We start from the raw sequence: 14,518 nt of genomic DNA on the forward strand, positions 1-14,518 counted from the left end.
GTTTTAACTATGCTGAAGAACCTTCTTTAAAACAATTCAATTACAATCTACCGAGAATTGCCTGTTAAGACCCAGCACAGCTTGAATCTCCTCCCAGAACTGGAAAGATACGGTCAATCAAGAGCCACATCATTCCAAGAGTGTTGCAGCTAATCAAGGTCCGTATGATTAATAAAAAAATTCCCCAAACATCAGGTCCAGTGACGCTAAGGATAATGGTTACGCATCTCTAAGACTATACACGACAACAAATGTCACGAGATTTTTTATTTACTTTAAACGACATGTTTTTTGAAGTTTTTTTTTAGATTTTACAACTCAAACAGGTTAGCGCTTTTGCTATGTGGAAGAACACATAGAACACATAAAACAATTTAATTATAACAATTATAATTTTTTTCTTAACCCCTTTGTTGACTCATTTTTAGTTACCGTTTTTAAATTACAAATTAAAGTGAAGGTGGGATGTATAATATTAAGTGATATTATACCTGCGAATGTATGTATTTTGATTTTTTTAATATCCAACGACATGCAATCATAATTCGTCTCTTCAGAGGCTCTTATGAATATTCATAACGCAACACTTCCCACCCACGCAAGCTCGTAGAGGTCCACGTAAAGTTTCGCGTGCAGTTTTGTGTCACAGAAACAAGTTACAATTTCAATCAGAAACCTGAGATCTGATTCTTTTTCAAAACTATCCTTTTCACTTTGTGTGGTACTTTGGCAGAAAACATTATTGGATAACCTATAAACGTCTGCATCGATCTCAGCAAGCTACACATTTGTAAAATATACATACATTTTTGGAAGTTTGAAACATAAGAGGAAGTGATCTCATAGGTATTAATTTCCTGTTCTTAAAGGTTTCTCTTCTGTACGCGTCCCATTTTGAACGTAATCGCTCCTATGATCATTTTCAGAAAATGCGTTTGTGTTTTGTTTAGCCTTGGACGTTTGTAGCATGAAGTTGTACTGCAAACACACAGTTCTGGGTTCCATCCTCAAGAAGGATCTAGGCTAGGTGAGTCACACCGGATCTTGTGTTCAATTTTCAGTAGCAACAGTCTAAATTATGCATTATCAACTGTGCAACTAACATCAAGTGTGTTCAAAACTTCCTACGTCTGCTAAACTGGCACATTTGCAACATATGGCTAAGTGGTTAAGATTTTAAATATCTGTTTTTTTCGCTTAATTTTTCGGAGCGTTACTGCAAAGGGTATCTCCCAATTAATGGGCTAACGTTTCCTCTATATCGACTCCCAACCCAGGCCGGAACAGGCCCAAATTTACTACAACACGCCCAGCTACGCAAGTAGGACTAGCGTAAATGGTTGTGCTCGGGAAGTGCTAACTTGGTAAAGTTTTCTCAAACTTCCTCTGATCTTCAGAATCAGAAACTACTGTTGCGATACGATGCCGGAAGTCGACCCGCTTTGTGTCTGCGTCTTCTGTTGTCAATGTTTACCAGAAAAGGCACTGGTAGATTTCGTGTGATAATCATTGTATAGTCCGCCTTCTCTCTTTCAGAAGTAGCCTTTTGACATTTATGTCGGCGTATTTGATAATGCGTTACATTTAAGCACACTGGATATCCACCATATTCAGCTCCCAAAAACTGTCAAACGACAGAAATCTGGAGATTGAGAGTGTAATCAACAACAGTGGCAATTCAGTTAGCTTCATTTTTTTCACTGAAAGTCCGGGACGATTCGCCACGATGTTACCGTAGGGGGAATTTGTTTCAAATAAGTCTCTGAACAGACCACTTATTTAGGGAGCAGTAATTACGGTTAGTGGACTCTCTTTTTCTTCTCCACATCATGCAAGTGCGCACACGAATGGGCAAGGAACTGGGCTTATAACCTAAAGGCGGCAGGTTCGATTCCCGGATAGGACACTGCCGCTGTACCATTGAGCAAGGTACTTAACCTGCATTGCTTCAGTACATATCCAGCTGCATAAATGGATGCAATGTAAATGCTGCGCAAAACTTGTGTAAGTTGCTCTGAATAAGAGCATCTGCTAAATGGATGTAATGTACTAGAGGGTATGCGTGTTTTGTGATTTTTTTTATACATTAAGAATAAATATACATGACAAATATATAACCGTGCAATCGGAAATGAAAAAATCTGTTGTTATCCTGGTTATCGCCACATAAATATTAAAACATACTGTGATTTTGCTTGCAGTGAATGTCACCTTTTTCGTTTTTTGTTGTGTGGAAAATTTTAGGACTTTTGTGTGCCGTCCCATAATGCACTATGCTGGCCCTTTTTGTACACCTGGGACTGACCATAAACAAACAGAGTAAATTCCAAACCAAAAATGAAACCTATTCTTTTATTATACTTTTAATCAAACTGTATAACGGTTGGGGAACTGGGCTTGTAACTCAAAAGCTGCAGGTTTGGATAAAAGCGTCTGCTAAATAAATGTAGTGTAATGTAATGGGTTCAGTTCCCAGCTGGGGCACTGCCACTGTCCTCAACCTGAACAGCATCAGTGAAATATCCAGTATAAATGGACTGTGTGTAAAAATGTAGTCTGTGTGTAAGTTGCTCTGGATAAGAGCATCTGCTAAATGCAAAATTGTAAAATGCAAACTACTGACTACTGTTTTTTCTCAAGAAAGTTAAAGTTAGCTGTGTGTGGGCAAGCTTTGACATCTTTCTACAAAATTTAGAAGAATAAAGTAAATGTTCTCCAGATTCTATTCTCAACATATTATTAATCCCAAACCGATGAGCCACTCCCCTTTCACATTCTAACACCGTCCCCTGCTCCACCCTCTCCTGCTCCACCCTCTCCCTCCTTCCCTCTGTTCCCAGGAGGGATGGACAGCTCGGTGACCCTATGGCAGTTCCTGCTTCAGCTCCTCCTGGACCCCAGCAATGATCAGCTGATCTGCTGGACCAATGAGGACGGAGAGTTCAAGCTACTGCAGGCGGAGGAGGTAGCCAGGCTGTGGGGCGCTCGCAAGAACAAGCCGAGCATGAACTACGACAAGCTTAGCCGGGCCCTGCGATATTACTATGACAAGGTGAGCCACGCTCTGCGCTACTATGACAACAAGCGGAGCCACACCCTGCGCTACTATGACAACAAGCGGAGCCCCGCCCTGCTCTACTATTATGACAAGCTGAGTCACACACTGTGGCAGTATTATGACAAGCTGAGTCACACACTGTGGCACTATTATGACAAGCTGAGTCACACACTGTGGCACTATTATGACAAGCTGAGTCACACACTGTGGCACTATTATGACAAGCTGAGTCATGCCCTGCACTATTATTATGACAACTGAGCCACGCCCTGCACCACTATTATGACAAGCGTAGCCACACCCTGCGCTACTATTATGACAAGCTGAATCATGCCCTGCGTTAATATTATGACCAGCTCTGTCCCGTCCTGCGCTACTATTTTGACAAGCTGAGCCCTGCCCAGCATTACTATTATGACAAGCTGAGCCACGCCCTACATGACTACTAGGTCTGCCATATGCTGCCCTACTACAAAGACTAGGTGAACCACGCCCTGCAGTAGTACTGCAACAGAGTGAGCCCAGCATTGCACTAATGCTACTGCAAGCTTTGCAACTACACTGCTATGACAAGGTGAGCAGCACTACATTTCAGCCATGACTCGGTCACCATCAGAGTAGATTAGAGGCCATTTTACAGAGCAGTCTGCAGTTTGCCAATGCACACTTTCCCAAGAAAGAGAACAATACAAAAAGTGAGGTCACAAAGAATTGCTGAATCCATTCACCTGAGGTCATAGGTAGGATTTTCATTTATTTTTTCAGTTTAGCATGGATTTCAGACCAACTGGGTTAAAAAATACATATATGCAGTTTTTGCCCACTTCTGCCATGCAGCATCCATTTGGTACAAAAAATGAACAAATAAAATCTCACTCAAAGTATTCATGTACCCATTATGTATGCATTTAGAATTTGGTTCCTGGTTAGCTTAGTTAACCTGCACTAGTGCTTCAGTCTTGTTGCAGCTTTACTTGTTGGTGTTGGAATGTTCTTAGCCAGGTCTGGCAATATTGCACTCGTACACCGAGGGAATGCACTTAACTCCAACACTGTACATCAATCTGGTTAAGAGCGTCTGCTAAATCAGCGTAAAATTATTTAACGTAAGGATGGACACGCTTTTTTACACCATTTTTTACACCACGGTAGAGACTGAACGCCCTGTTTTCGGTAATAAGCCCTGCTTCTCCCTTGGCAGAACATCATAAAGAAGGTGAACGGGCAGAAGTTTGTGTACCGCTTCGTCTCCTACCCCGACATCCTCAGCGGGGACTTCGTGGCGAAGGTGGAGGGGGCCCGGGAGGCCGGAGGAGGGGTGGCGCTGCCCTCCTGTGAGCAGGGGGGCACCCCAAACGACGGGGGGGAGCGCCGGGCGGGAGAGAAGGCCGCCCAGCCAGGGGCCTTCCAGGGCTCCAACAAACCCTCCAGCCGCAACGACTACATCAACTCGGGCCTGTACACCACCTTCACCCTCACCTCCCTGCAGGCCGGCGCCCAGCTCTTCAAGTCCATCCGCGTGGAGGACCCAGGGCGCAAGCAGGCGGAGAAGAAGTCCGCCGTCGACCCCGCCCAGTCCGTCATCAAATTCGGCACCATCCCACCGAAGCTGTCCCAGCTGGTCCTCCTGGAGGCTGCGCCTCAGGCCCCGCCCCAGAACAGGACACACCCACTCCAGCAGCAGTGTCCGCCCAAGGCCACGCCCCAGCATAGGACACACCCACCCCAGCAGCCGTGCCCAGCCAAGGCCCCGCCCTCGTACGGGACTCACACAGCAGAGCAGCTATGCCCACCCAAGGCCCTGTCCCAGACTCCTCAGGATCCGTACACAGAGGAGGAGGAGAAGAAAGAGGGGTCTCACACAGCAAAGACTGTGCCCATCCTCTGCCTCTCTGGCCCCGCCCACTCTCTCCCCGACCAATCTCCTTGCCAGAGCATGGTTCCCGACTCCTCCCAGGAGCTGATAATCGACAGCGACATGGAGTCCATCTCCTCCCAGCCATGTGAGCTGCAGCAAGTGCAGCAGGTCAGTGAAAACCGTCTTCACTCGGCTTATAAACACGATTTTATTTTGTTTTATTTTAAAAATACTTTCCCCCCTTTGCTCTCCGATTGTAATTTTATCAGCCCTCACCTCCGTAACCTCCATCAGTTCAGGAGAGAGCAGACGAGCATGTGCTCTCCTCTGAAGCATGTGATGCGAGCCGCTGCTTCTTATCACACCGTTGGCCAGTTGGGCTCCTGCAGACATGACAGAGGGAAGCGCTTAACGTGCAGCTCAACTGGTGAAACCGCCCAGTCAACCAGCAGAGACTGCTGGCGCCCAATCAACTGAAACCGTCCCATCCCTGGACAGCTCTTGAGCAGTTAGCACTAGCAAGGTCTGGGGTTCGATACCAGACTGTGGGGCCCATCCATGCACTAGGACAGCGCCTTAACAGATACCAAGCCATGGGGCCCATCCATGGACTAGGGCAGTGCCTTAACAGATACCAGACCATGGGGCCCTTCCATACACTAGAACAGTGCCTTAACAGATACCAGACTATAGAGAACATCCATGCACTAGAACAGAACCTTTACCAGATACCAGACTATAGAGCACATCCATGCACTAGAACAGAACCTTTACCAGATACCAGACTATAGAGCACATCCATGCATGCACTAGAACAGGGCCTTAACAGGATGAGCCATTCAGACAGCCCCCTTATCAGGAGGACTTATCTGTAGCACTTATAGTGAGGCACCAGTCTGCTCCCTGGAGTAACTCTCTGCTCTCTCTCCGTGCTCCCAGGTGACCCACTCCTCTACTCTCCAGGACATGGGGGGCTTGGAGCAGGAGGCCAAAAGCTCTCCGGACCAGAGCAGCCAGGAGAGCATCCACAGCGGGAAGTCCAGGAAGCCGAAGGGCCTGGAGCTGACCCCCCCACTGCTGGTGACCAGCTCCGACTTCGGCACCATGAACCTGGCCAGCCCCTCCCTCGCCTCCCTCAACTCCCTCACCCCTGCTTTCCTGTCGGTCAGTGCCCCCCCCCCCCCCACCACCCCACCCTTTGCTCTAGATTAATTTCTTAATTAATCTCCCAAACACACAGGTGTAAAGTCCAGGGGTCAGAAAGTAAAAATCCTTCCATGCGTTTTTTTCCACCCATCAACTCAGCCTGCTGATTTCACTAATTAGTTCTGACCTCCTTGCTGAAGAACTGCGCTAATTAATAAATCCAGGTGGTTGGAACAAAAATACTGGGGAGGTCTTTTTTTTTTACTTTGTGTTTTACTTCTTTTACCTGGATTTTCCACCTCCGGCCCTGACAGTCTGACGTAAATCAGTAAGACTTCCTGTTCTTCACAAAGTACAGCAGCAGGGTTCTACAGTACTCCCATTAGAAGCATTTGCTCCTTAAAAGGTGTGTGTCAGTTAGGAGCATGTGTACTAATCGTGATGCATTAGTGCATTCCTAAATTTTTCAACTTAGGAATAATTTCTGCTTGTGGGCTCTGATCTCTAACAGAGAGGACGGGGCAGTGCCGAGTGCCCACTTAGATTTTATATCCATAATAAGTACCTAATTATGTAGAAGCAGTAGTATTGTTTTTAATGGGAATCTGTGGAGGTTTGTGATGAAAATGCAAATCTTAACAGTAAGTCATAAGAACATTTTGTGCAAAAAAATATTGTGAGTCACTAATTTTGAATAGTCATTTACACTTAGTGTTTTGCAATGATGTTGGATCAAGTGCACATGATGTAAAGCAATTGTGTGTGACCTCATGAGAACTTCTGGATTTCAGGGATGTTGGCTCATAGTGTCATTGCCTGTCTGGGTCAGTAGATGGCAGCATTGTCCCATCTGCTCAGAAACATTCAAAACCCTTTTCTGCATGATCTTTTGCAGGTGTTAGGCCTCATGACCATGCCAGTCATATTGTATGTTTTTGTTAGTCAGTATTTAATTTTAACAATTAATATGAATGTATTTTTTATTAGTCTGTGTAATGATATATGTTTTCCTGTTATTTATTTATGTAGTTATTTATGGCAGGGCACCAGGTGCACTGACAGGGTGGTGTCAGCAGCATGCAACAGTGCACCACACCCTATGCAGCACAGCTCTGTCCTTTATTGTGCGACTACACTCAAGCATGATGGTCTTACACCTGTGTTCTGCTGAATCCATGCTTTTAGAAGTGCACACTTGAGAAACTGGAGAAGTGGCATAGCACAGACGGTTCACGTCCATACACAATTATGAAACTAAATTGTTTTCTTTTTTTTTAATTAACAATAATCTTTTAAAGTTTGTTGAATCACAGAAATTGGCTGAATAATGAATAACAAAATAACAAATCAGTATAAATATAAGAGGGTACAACAAGTGAAGCAGGCATTAGCTAGTGCCCATTAAAGTTGTGCTCCCATATGGAGGCCCAACTTGTCCTGTCTGACTAGGGCCCTCGTTAACCCTCCTGCCAGCTGTACCTCATAACCGGCAGAATTTGTTTGCCTACATATGGGACAGAACACCACTTCAGTAACGAAACCACAGAAATGTATTATGTAGTTAACTGAACGAAACAGAGTTTCATAGAGCGGCATCTGTGGACATGTACAGTTAGCCCGTTAGGAGTGGACTTAGCTAACGGTCACAGATGAGCTAAGCAGCTAGCTAGGTGCTAAGTTGTGTTACTCGCGCCAGAACGTAGCTAGCCACTGAATTAAATGTATGATCACATTTCGGCGATTGTCACATTTAAGAAGTTGAAATCCCTTCGTCAGCGACAACTGAACAGAATCTGTGTACTTACCCACGACGGTTGTATTAAGGCTAGTAGAGTTCCAGACAAATTCGCGGCATTTCGCTAACTTGTTTGAACTACCGACTCTTCTTCGTCAGGTTCCCCCTGCCAGTATACTCTTCAACGGTAGCTATTAATTCTTTTTTTTAAAACGACGTTATCTTCAACTGTGCTAATGAACCTCTTTTCTGGGAAGCCATTTATTATTTTTAGCGGTTTCATTATCTATCTAACATTAGCTTTCGCGAGCACTGTCTTGCTGGCTTGTTTGAAATGTTTGAAAGTTCTCACGTGAGGTAATCGAACCAACGTACCAGCAAACCAGCTGATTCACTCCCAATAACAATGCAGGTGCGAAGCCTCCGCCCGCTTTGCGTTAGTAACCGGACCAATAAGCGAGAAAATGTAGAAAATTGAGTAGATATGTACGAATATAGATTACAGTAATAGAGAACAAATATTATGAACGAATTTTCGCGCCTGTTGATAATTGGGGGAGACCTTGCTATTTGCATCCAATGCTGATTTCATTAGTTTCCACTTGCACTGGGACAGGTGCTCAGCGGTTGTGTTTTTTCTGTTAAATGACTGTCTGTCTGTCTGTCTGTCTGTCTGTTTGTTTGTAGACCCCCACCTATCTGCTCACACCGAGCCCCCTACTCTCCAACATCCACTTCTGGAGCACGCTCAGTCCAGTGGCTCCTCTTAGCCCTGCCTGGAGACAGGCCACATCCACTTTGTTCCAGGTGAGTCTGCGTCCTTCTCCAGTACCTTGCACTGTTCACAGGTTTAACCCAGTCAAAACTTAACCATTCTGCACCATTCTGCAAGTACAATCTCCAAACAGTCAATTTAACTGGCATTGCATGAACTGGTTAAAGAGTTGCTTTCATAGGTGAAGTAGAGTCATTATTTTTACCTATGGTAATTAAAATTTTCATAACTTTTCTGCGAAAATGAAGTTGAAGTAACAACATCTAAATGTTTTCACCCTTTTATGTAGATAACAGAAATGGCTTATTTTATTTGAATTCTAATTGCATTATTACTAATAGTGCAAGAGTATAGACTCTTATTGCACTCTTAATAACCCACCAGGGCAATTTTACCAACATTAGCATGGGTTTTGTTAGGTTAGGAACGGTTGTTTGAGGTCTCAAAGGGGCAAGTTTAAAAAAAAAAAAAGTGTTTACGGTGTTCTGATGGAAGGTCAAACTGGGCTGAAACATTAACAGGGTGGCCTGATTTTTAACTGGAATAGTTAAGAACAATACAATTAGTGCTCAGAGCTTGTATGTTTAAATCTTGATAAGCAGTCTAGACTGGACCACTGCTAAACTAATGTGGCATCTTGAAAGTATTTCACATAAATTAACTGGGGATTGAACCCACCGTGCAACTCCACAGCCCCTACAGACTCCGTGCTTATAACCTTATCCACAAGGACACAATGGCATAATATTAGCCGTCACATGGTTCTCTGGTATCAAAGACAATCCTCTGATAAGGAAGTCTAGTTGTTTGCAGGCCTCTACGGCAGGACGGCCATCTTGTCTGCCTGTTTTGCATTGCTGCCTGAGCTGTGTGCAGCCACAGGTAGTCCTGCTCAGTGGACTTCACCTGTCCCCTCCTGTCTTCCAGTTTCCCTCGGTGCTGAACACACAGTTCCAGCTGCCCGTGTCCAGTGTGGACGGTTCCAACACCCCCGCACCCCTCTCGCCCGACTCCCAGAAGACGTAGGAGAGCACTTACTCCCCCTCCACCCTCCCACTACACCACTTCCCAGCTTTGGCCTGCAAACCAAACCAGCCCCTCCCCTTCTCAGGCTGAGCACTGGAGGAGACTGGAAGATTCTCTCTGCACCCCCCCACCCCACCCCACCCCCCCCACAAGAGACCGAGGGGGCGCTGGATTATTTGGGGACAAAGAGACGAGCCATGCCTTCGGCCCAGGCCAATCAGACAAACACATGTGTGCCTGTTTCCCAAGCCACTCCACACACATTGGTGGCTGATTAAGTCTTTTTCGCTGAATTTCTGTTCTCTCTCTCAAAATCAGCCATTATGGAATAACCAGAACAGACTAGGTTCTAGGAGGTCACCAAGATGCCTGGGAAAGCGCTTTCAGGTGGACCTAATTTTTCTTTACTATGGAATCGTGACTTTCGGATAGAAGAATGGCTGTCTTCAGTTGATGGGGGAGGGAGGAGGGATGATGTTCCCGGGCATGAGCCGTTGTGCATATAGAAGCATTTCCATGGCAACATCAGCTCCCCTCAAAGTAAGGATTGTGGGAAAGTGAGTTTTCTGCAACAGTGCCCAACTGTTTATACTGGACATATTCCTGTTTACACAACAGATTTTGTACGTGTTTTACTTGTGGTAGAGTGGGTGAAATTATCTGACTGGTGAGAACAGACATTAAGGCTTTGAAAGTGGATCAGTTGGTGTCTAATTCAGAATTAAGAAAATATTGAACATTTAGAAATGCAGTTTTTCTTTACTCGTACAAGTATATAGTACATGCACAGAACGAATCCCTCACCTAAAGAGGATCACTGTGCTGTGCTGTCCAAATTACATTTCAGAATTCGCTGCTTGTGTTGTATTTTATCTCATTAGTTCATCTCCGATCTGCGTTGTGTGGGTGGTTGGCACTGCAATACTTTGGTGAGTGATCCGACATACACTAATTCAAACTTTGACAAGAACTAAAGTTTTTGTACATTTAGGGCTCTTTTCATGTAGCTTCGGGTATGAAACATTATTCGCTGTCTGATGATGATGTCATAATTGGTGGAAAACATGGTTGCTAAGACCCCAAAATAATGAGTAATTCATACAAAGTTATTTTTGATAACTGTATATATGTTTTTTTTTTTTTTCCATCTGTGAGAGATTAGTTTTGAAAACATACCCTATTCTCTCTTTATACCTGTATGGTGTATGACCAGCATTTGTGCCTTAAACCTTTTTTTGTCCGTTGGTCATGCGTCAGCAAATGTAGCAGAACAATGTGTCTTTCTTCTCAGTGGTCTTCAGTATAATTTACTCTGACCTGCATGGTGCTTAATGTAAAGTTAATTAATTAATGAATTAATTAATTAAATATGAGGAATATTTGACATCTGGACATTGGAATGAGAAAGGGGAGTCGGTGGACATAGTATCATAGGTATTGTTTTATCCTAATTTTTGGTGAAGGTAATCCTTTTGGAGTACGGTATATCCTGAATATTGCACGGCTGTGCAGCACAGATCCAGCAATTTTCGCATTGGCACGAGGTTGTGTTTCCTGTGCTCACAGTCAGCGTTTGGTTTCGTTCAACAGTTGAAATTTACTCTATGTAAATAAAATAACGCACGCTGACAGGAATTCCGGATCATGTGTAGGGAAGTTTCTGTCAGTATCAGAAGCCGCCTGGTGGAACACGTTGACCGCCTTATGAAATATTATGTTTGCTGTTAAATGAAGGTGCTGTGCATGTGTGATTTAGATGTGTACCATCGTAATATAGATTACTACAGCTAGGGGGCAGTGTGCCATGTGCAGTTATAGCTTACAGTATGTACTGCCTGTTGCATTTGCAGAAGAACAACCGCAGCATTTGTGACCAAAAAAATCCTACTGACTGCTGTCCGTAGGTATATGGACAGTGACACGATCGGGGCACTATATATAAAAAGTGGTGAAATTCCTATATGGTTCACCCAATGTGGATTTTGAGCACCCTCAAATTAAAGCTGACAGTCTGCACTTTAACCTCATGTTCATTGTTTTATTTCAAATCCAATTTGCTGGAGTACAGACCCCAAACAATAACAATTGTGTCTCTGTCCAAATACTTACCGCTTGCACCTTATACGTCTGCTCGGTATACGGACGGAGTGTAGCACAGTGGGTAAGGAACTGGACTTGTAACCGAAAGGTCGCAAGGTTCGCTTCCCGGGTAAGGACACTGCCGTTGTACCCTTGAGCAAGGTACTTAACCGAAAATGCTTCAGTATATATCCAGCTGTATAAACGGATACAATGTAAAAATGCTATGTAAAAAAAGTTGTGTAAGTCGCTCTGGATAAGAGCGTCTGCTAAATGCCTGTAATGTATATAGTCAGTGTTCATTTATTCATTTTGATTTGCTGTCGCTTCAGTCTTCATTTGCCATTTGTCTCTGTGTTGTGTGTAAATCCAAAAGTTCAGAACTCGTTTGTGCGAAATGATTCGGCCCTCCCCCTCGCCTTTGATCCCGGTGTAACATTGGATTTGATTGGCCGAGGTGTACTGGAATGAAAAATGTCTCTCCCTTCTCTCTCTCACTCTTGAGACGCTTCTGGAATGACATGAATGTTGTTGTCTTCTGGAAAGAATTTCAGATTTTGTGTGTTTTGTTGCGTTTTTTTACCAGCAGTGTACATTGTGTATGCAGGCAGTGTACATTGTGGATGCAGGCAGTGCACACTGTGTATGCAAGCAGTGTACACCATGGCATGTCGAACATACATTTTCTTGTACATTATAGTTGCAGTACTGTGTTGTATATTGTTTTCATGAACAGAACAAAGTTCTGTGCTTTTGCCAAATTGTTTAGTTAATTATGATGTCTGTGCATAAGGAGTCTTATGCTGTGGAATTTCAAACTGGACAAACTGGTTTTTTTAGGATGTTTTCATGGTTTTATATTTCCAGGTGCTTTTTTAATTAAATGTGCTTTTGAGCAGTTCCATAGCTATAAATGCCATATTTCTAAGATGAATATAGCTGACTCATAATTGTCTGAGGTAATTTTATGATGAGGAGCTGGACTGACATAATTACACAGTCTGTATTTTGAAATTCTGTAACTTGTGATATGCAATTGGCTTTGAATTTAAGGTTCAGATCATTCATGGAGAGGTTCATATTTTTGTACTGATTCAATATTAAACTATGATGATCAGAAACACATTTACCTTTGGTTGAGGCAGAAAATAATTTGACTATAAACTGACGATCTCTTCGATGTGTATATACATGTGTACATATATATGTTACACTTTTACAAAGGTTTTAGCCTGTCTCGACTCTCATTAAAACTAAGTTTCCCATTGTTTACAAATCTTGGTTTTGGGTTCTGTGCAGGGGAAGTGTTTACATTTTTGAGGGAAAAAAAGGATATTAAAAAGATTTTATTTTATTTGGTTGTGGAGATTCTTTCTTAATCAACAAGATGACCGTTTAGGTTTTATGGCTGAGATCTATAAATATTCATTGCTCATTACATACATTAACAATTTCACCATCACTGATATAACGTTTTCATCACTGTTACAAACACTTGACATGTTTCACTGGTTTCTGTGTGAAAAGTAAAGGTTTTAACAGAAGCCAGTCTACCTACATTCCCATCTTCTCTTTCCCATAAGTAAAATGGAGAAAAAATGCTTTGATATGGTGCCATTCAGGAAGTGAGTGCTTAGTGAAGAGAAGTTAAACACACTTACCATCCATTTCTCTTGACCACCGCTGAGTTACGCAAGGCAGCCATTTTGTACCAGAATGTTCACAACACACAAGTTGGAGAGAAGCTGGAGTGGGTGGAAAGGGATCGCAGATCTATTTTTCAGAGTTTTTATCTCATAAATTCAGTATTTAACCAAGAAAAGGGGCGCATCTCTAAATATTGGTAGAGCGTCTCCAATCTACGTGAAAAAGAGGCAGATGAGAGTTAACCTGCTGCTATTGTGTAGTGGCAGAAAGAACACTCCACTCTGGTCAGGTTCTGGTCAGAATCATCGACTCCAGACTTTCCTGGGGACGCGATGTCAGGTGACCCAGCCATGCAGGTGAAGGGATCGTGGTAAGAGTGTTCAGTAGTGGCGGGATCTGAGTCATCCTCATGTGAATTCCAGGTGGGGGAGAACAGACTCACCTCTGTGTGGGTCTTGGAGTTGAGTTCACAGTACCGCAGCCTTCACCCATGACTGGATTCCATGAGTCTTTTCTTTTTTTTTTTGAGTTCATCCGTCCTGTGATTTTACGCTTCAAGGATGCGTGCAGGATGTGGATAACAGAGGCTGCATTGAACTTGCTCTTAAATTACCAAAGTAATTTTAAACCACAGCCCCATGGGGCCACATCTATGAGAGGCTATGGGGGGTTTGTATTCAAGACTGCAATGTGCAATATTGACTGCCTAATCCAGGCTTTTTTTCCCCACCAATCTGCAATGCTCAGTTGTGTGTTTTAGTCTCATCACTGCAGTGGACAAAGAGGATGGATATTCTCAACAAAAGCATCTTTCAGAAAGATGGGTGCTCATTTTTTTTGGCATACTGTGTGTGTGTGTGTGTGTATGTGTGTGTGTGTGTGTGTGTGCATGCGCTGCACATTCTCCTCACAAGCTCAGTTTGGTGAGTCACTTTCATTGATCGATGAAACTGTGTTTGTGGAAAAAAGAAAGTAATTTCTTGTAAATTGTTTTGTCAAATTCAAAGACAGCTATTAAGAATCTTTATGATTCTTCTAATAAAGTGGTAGGAAGACCTTTTTTAGGACACAGACTTAAAAAAAGAATGCCTTGAGTCCTCTGTACAAATTTTAAGTAAGCCAGTCAGTGGAAACTGCTGTGTCTCTTGGTTGGGATCGTTTTGATGGCTTCCTGAGTAGTGTAACTGCCAATCA

General features: G+C 43.4%; 1 protein-coding gene across 2 annotated transcripts; it reads left to right on the forward strand.

The window, feature by feature from the left end:
* The first annotated feature begins 609 nt into the window (after positions 1-609).
* LOC135235218 (ETS domain-containing protein Elk-4-like) lies at positions 610-13,031 on the forward strand. Of its 2 annotated transcripts, XM_064300494.1 has the most exons (8): positions 610-846; positions 951-1,027; positions 1,837-1,929; positions 2,841-3,052; positions 4,260-5,084; positions 5,856-6,080; positions 8,485-8,604; positions 9,500-13,031. In XM_064300494.1, exons 4-8 carry the CDS (start codon positions 2,846-2,848, stop codon positions 9,596-9,598), a joined length of 1,476 nt encoding a protein of 491 aa, XP_064156564.1. In that variant the 5' UTR covers positions 610-846; positions 951-1,027; positions 1,837-1,929; positions 2,841-2,845; the 3' UTR covers positions 9,599-13,031. The 2 variants fall into 2 exon arrangements, with proteins under 2 accessions (XP_064156564.1, XP_064156563.1); XM_064300493.1 differs by lacking the exon at positions 1,837-1,929 and having other exon boundaries at positions 611-846.
* The last annotated feature ends 1,487 nt before the right edge of the window (positions 13,032-14,518 follow it).

This window comes from Anguilla rostrata, chromosome 11, assembly GCF_018555375.3.
Source record: "Anguilla rostrata isolate EN2019 chromosome 11, ASM1855537v3, whole genome shotgun sequence".
Classification (NCBI taxonomy): domain Eukaryota; kingdom Metazoa; phylum Chordata; class Actinopteri; order Anguilliformes; family Anguillidae; genus Anguilla; species Anguilla rostrata.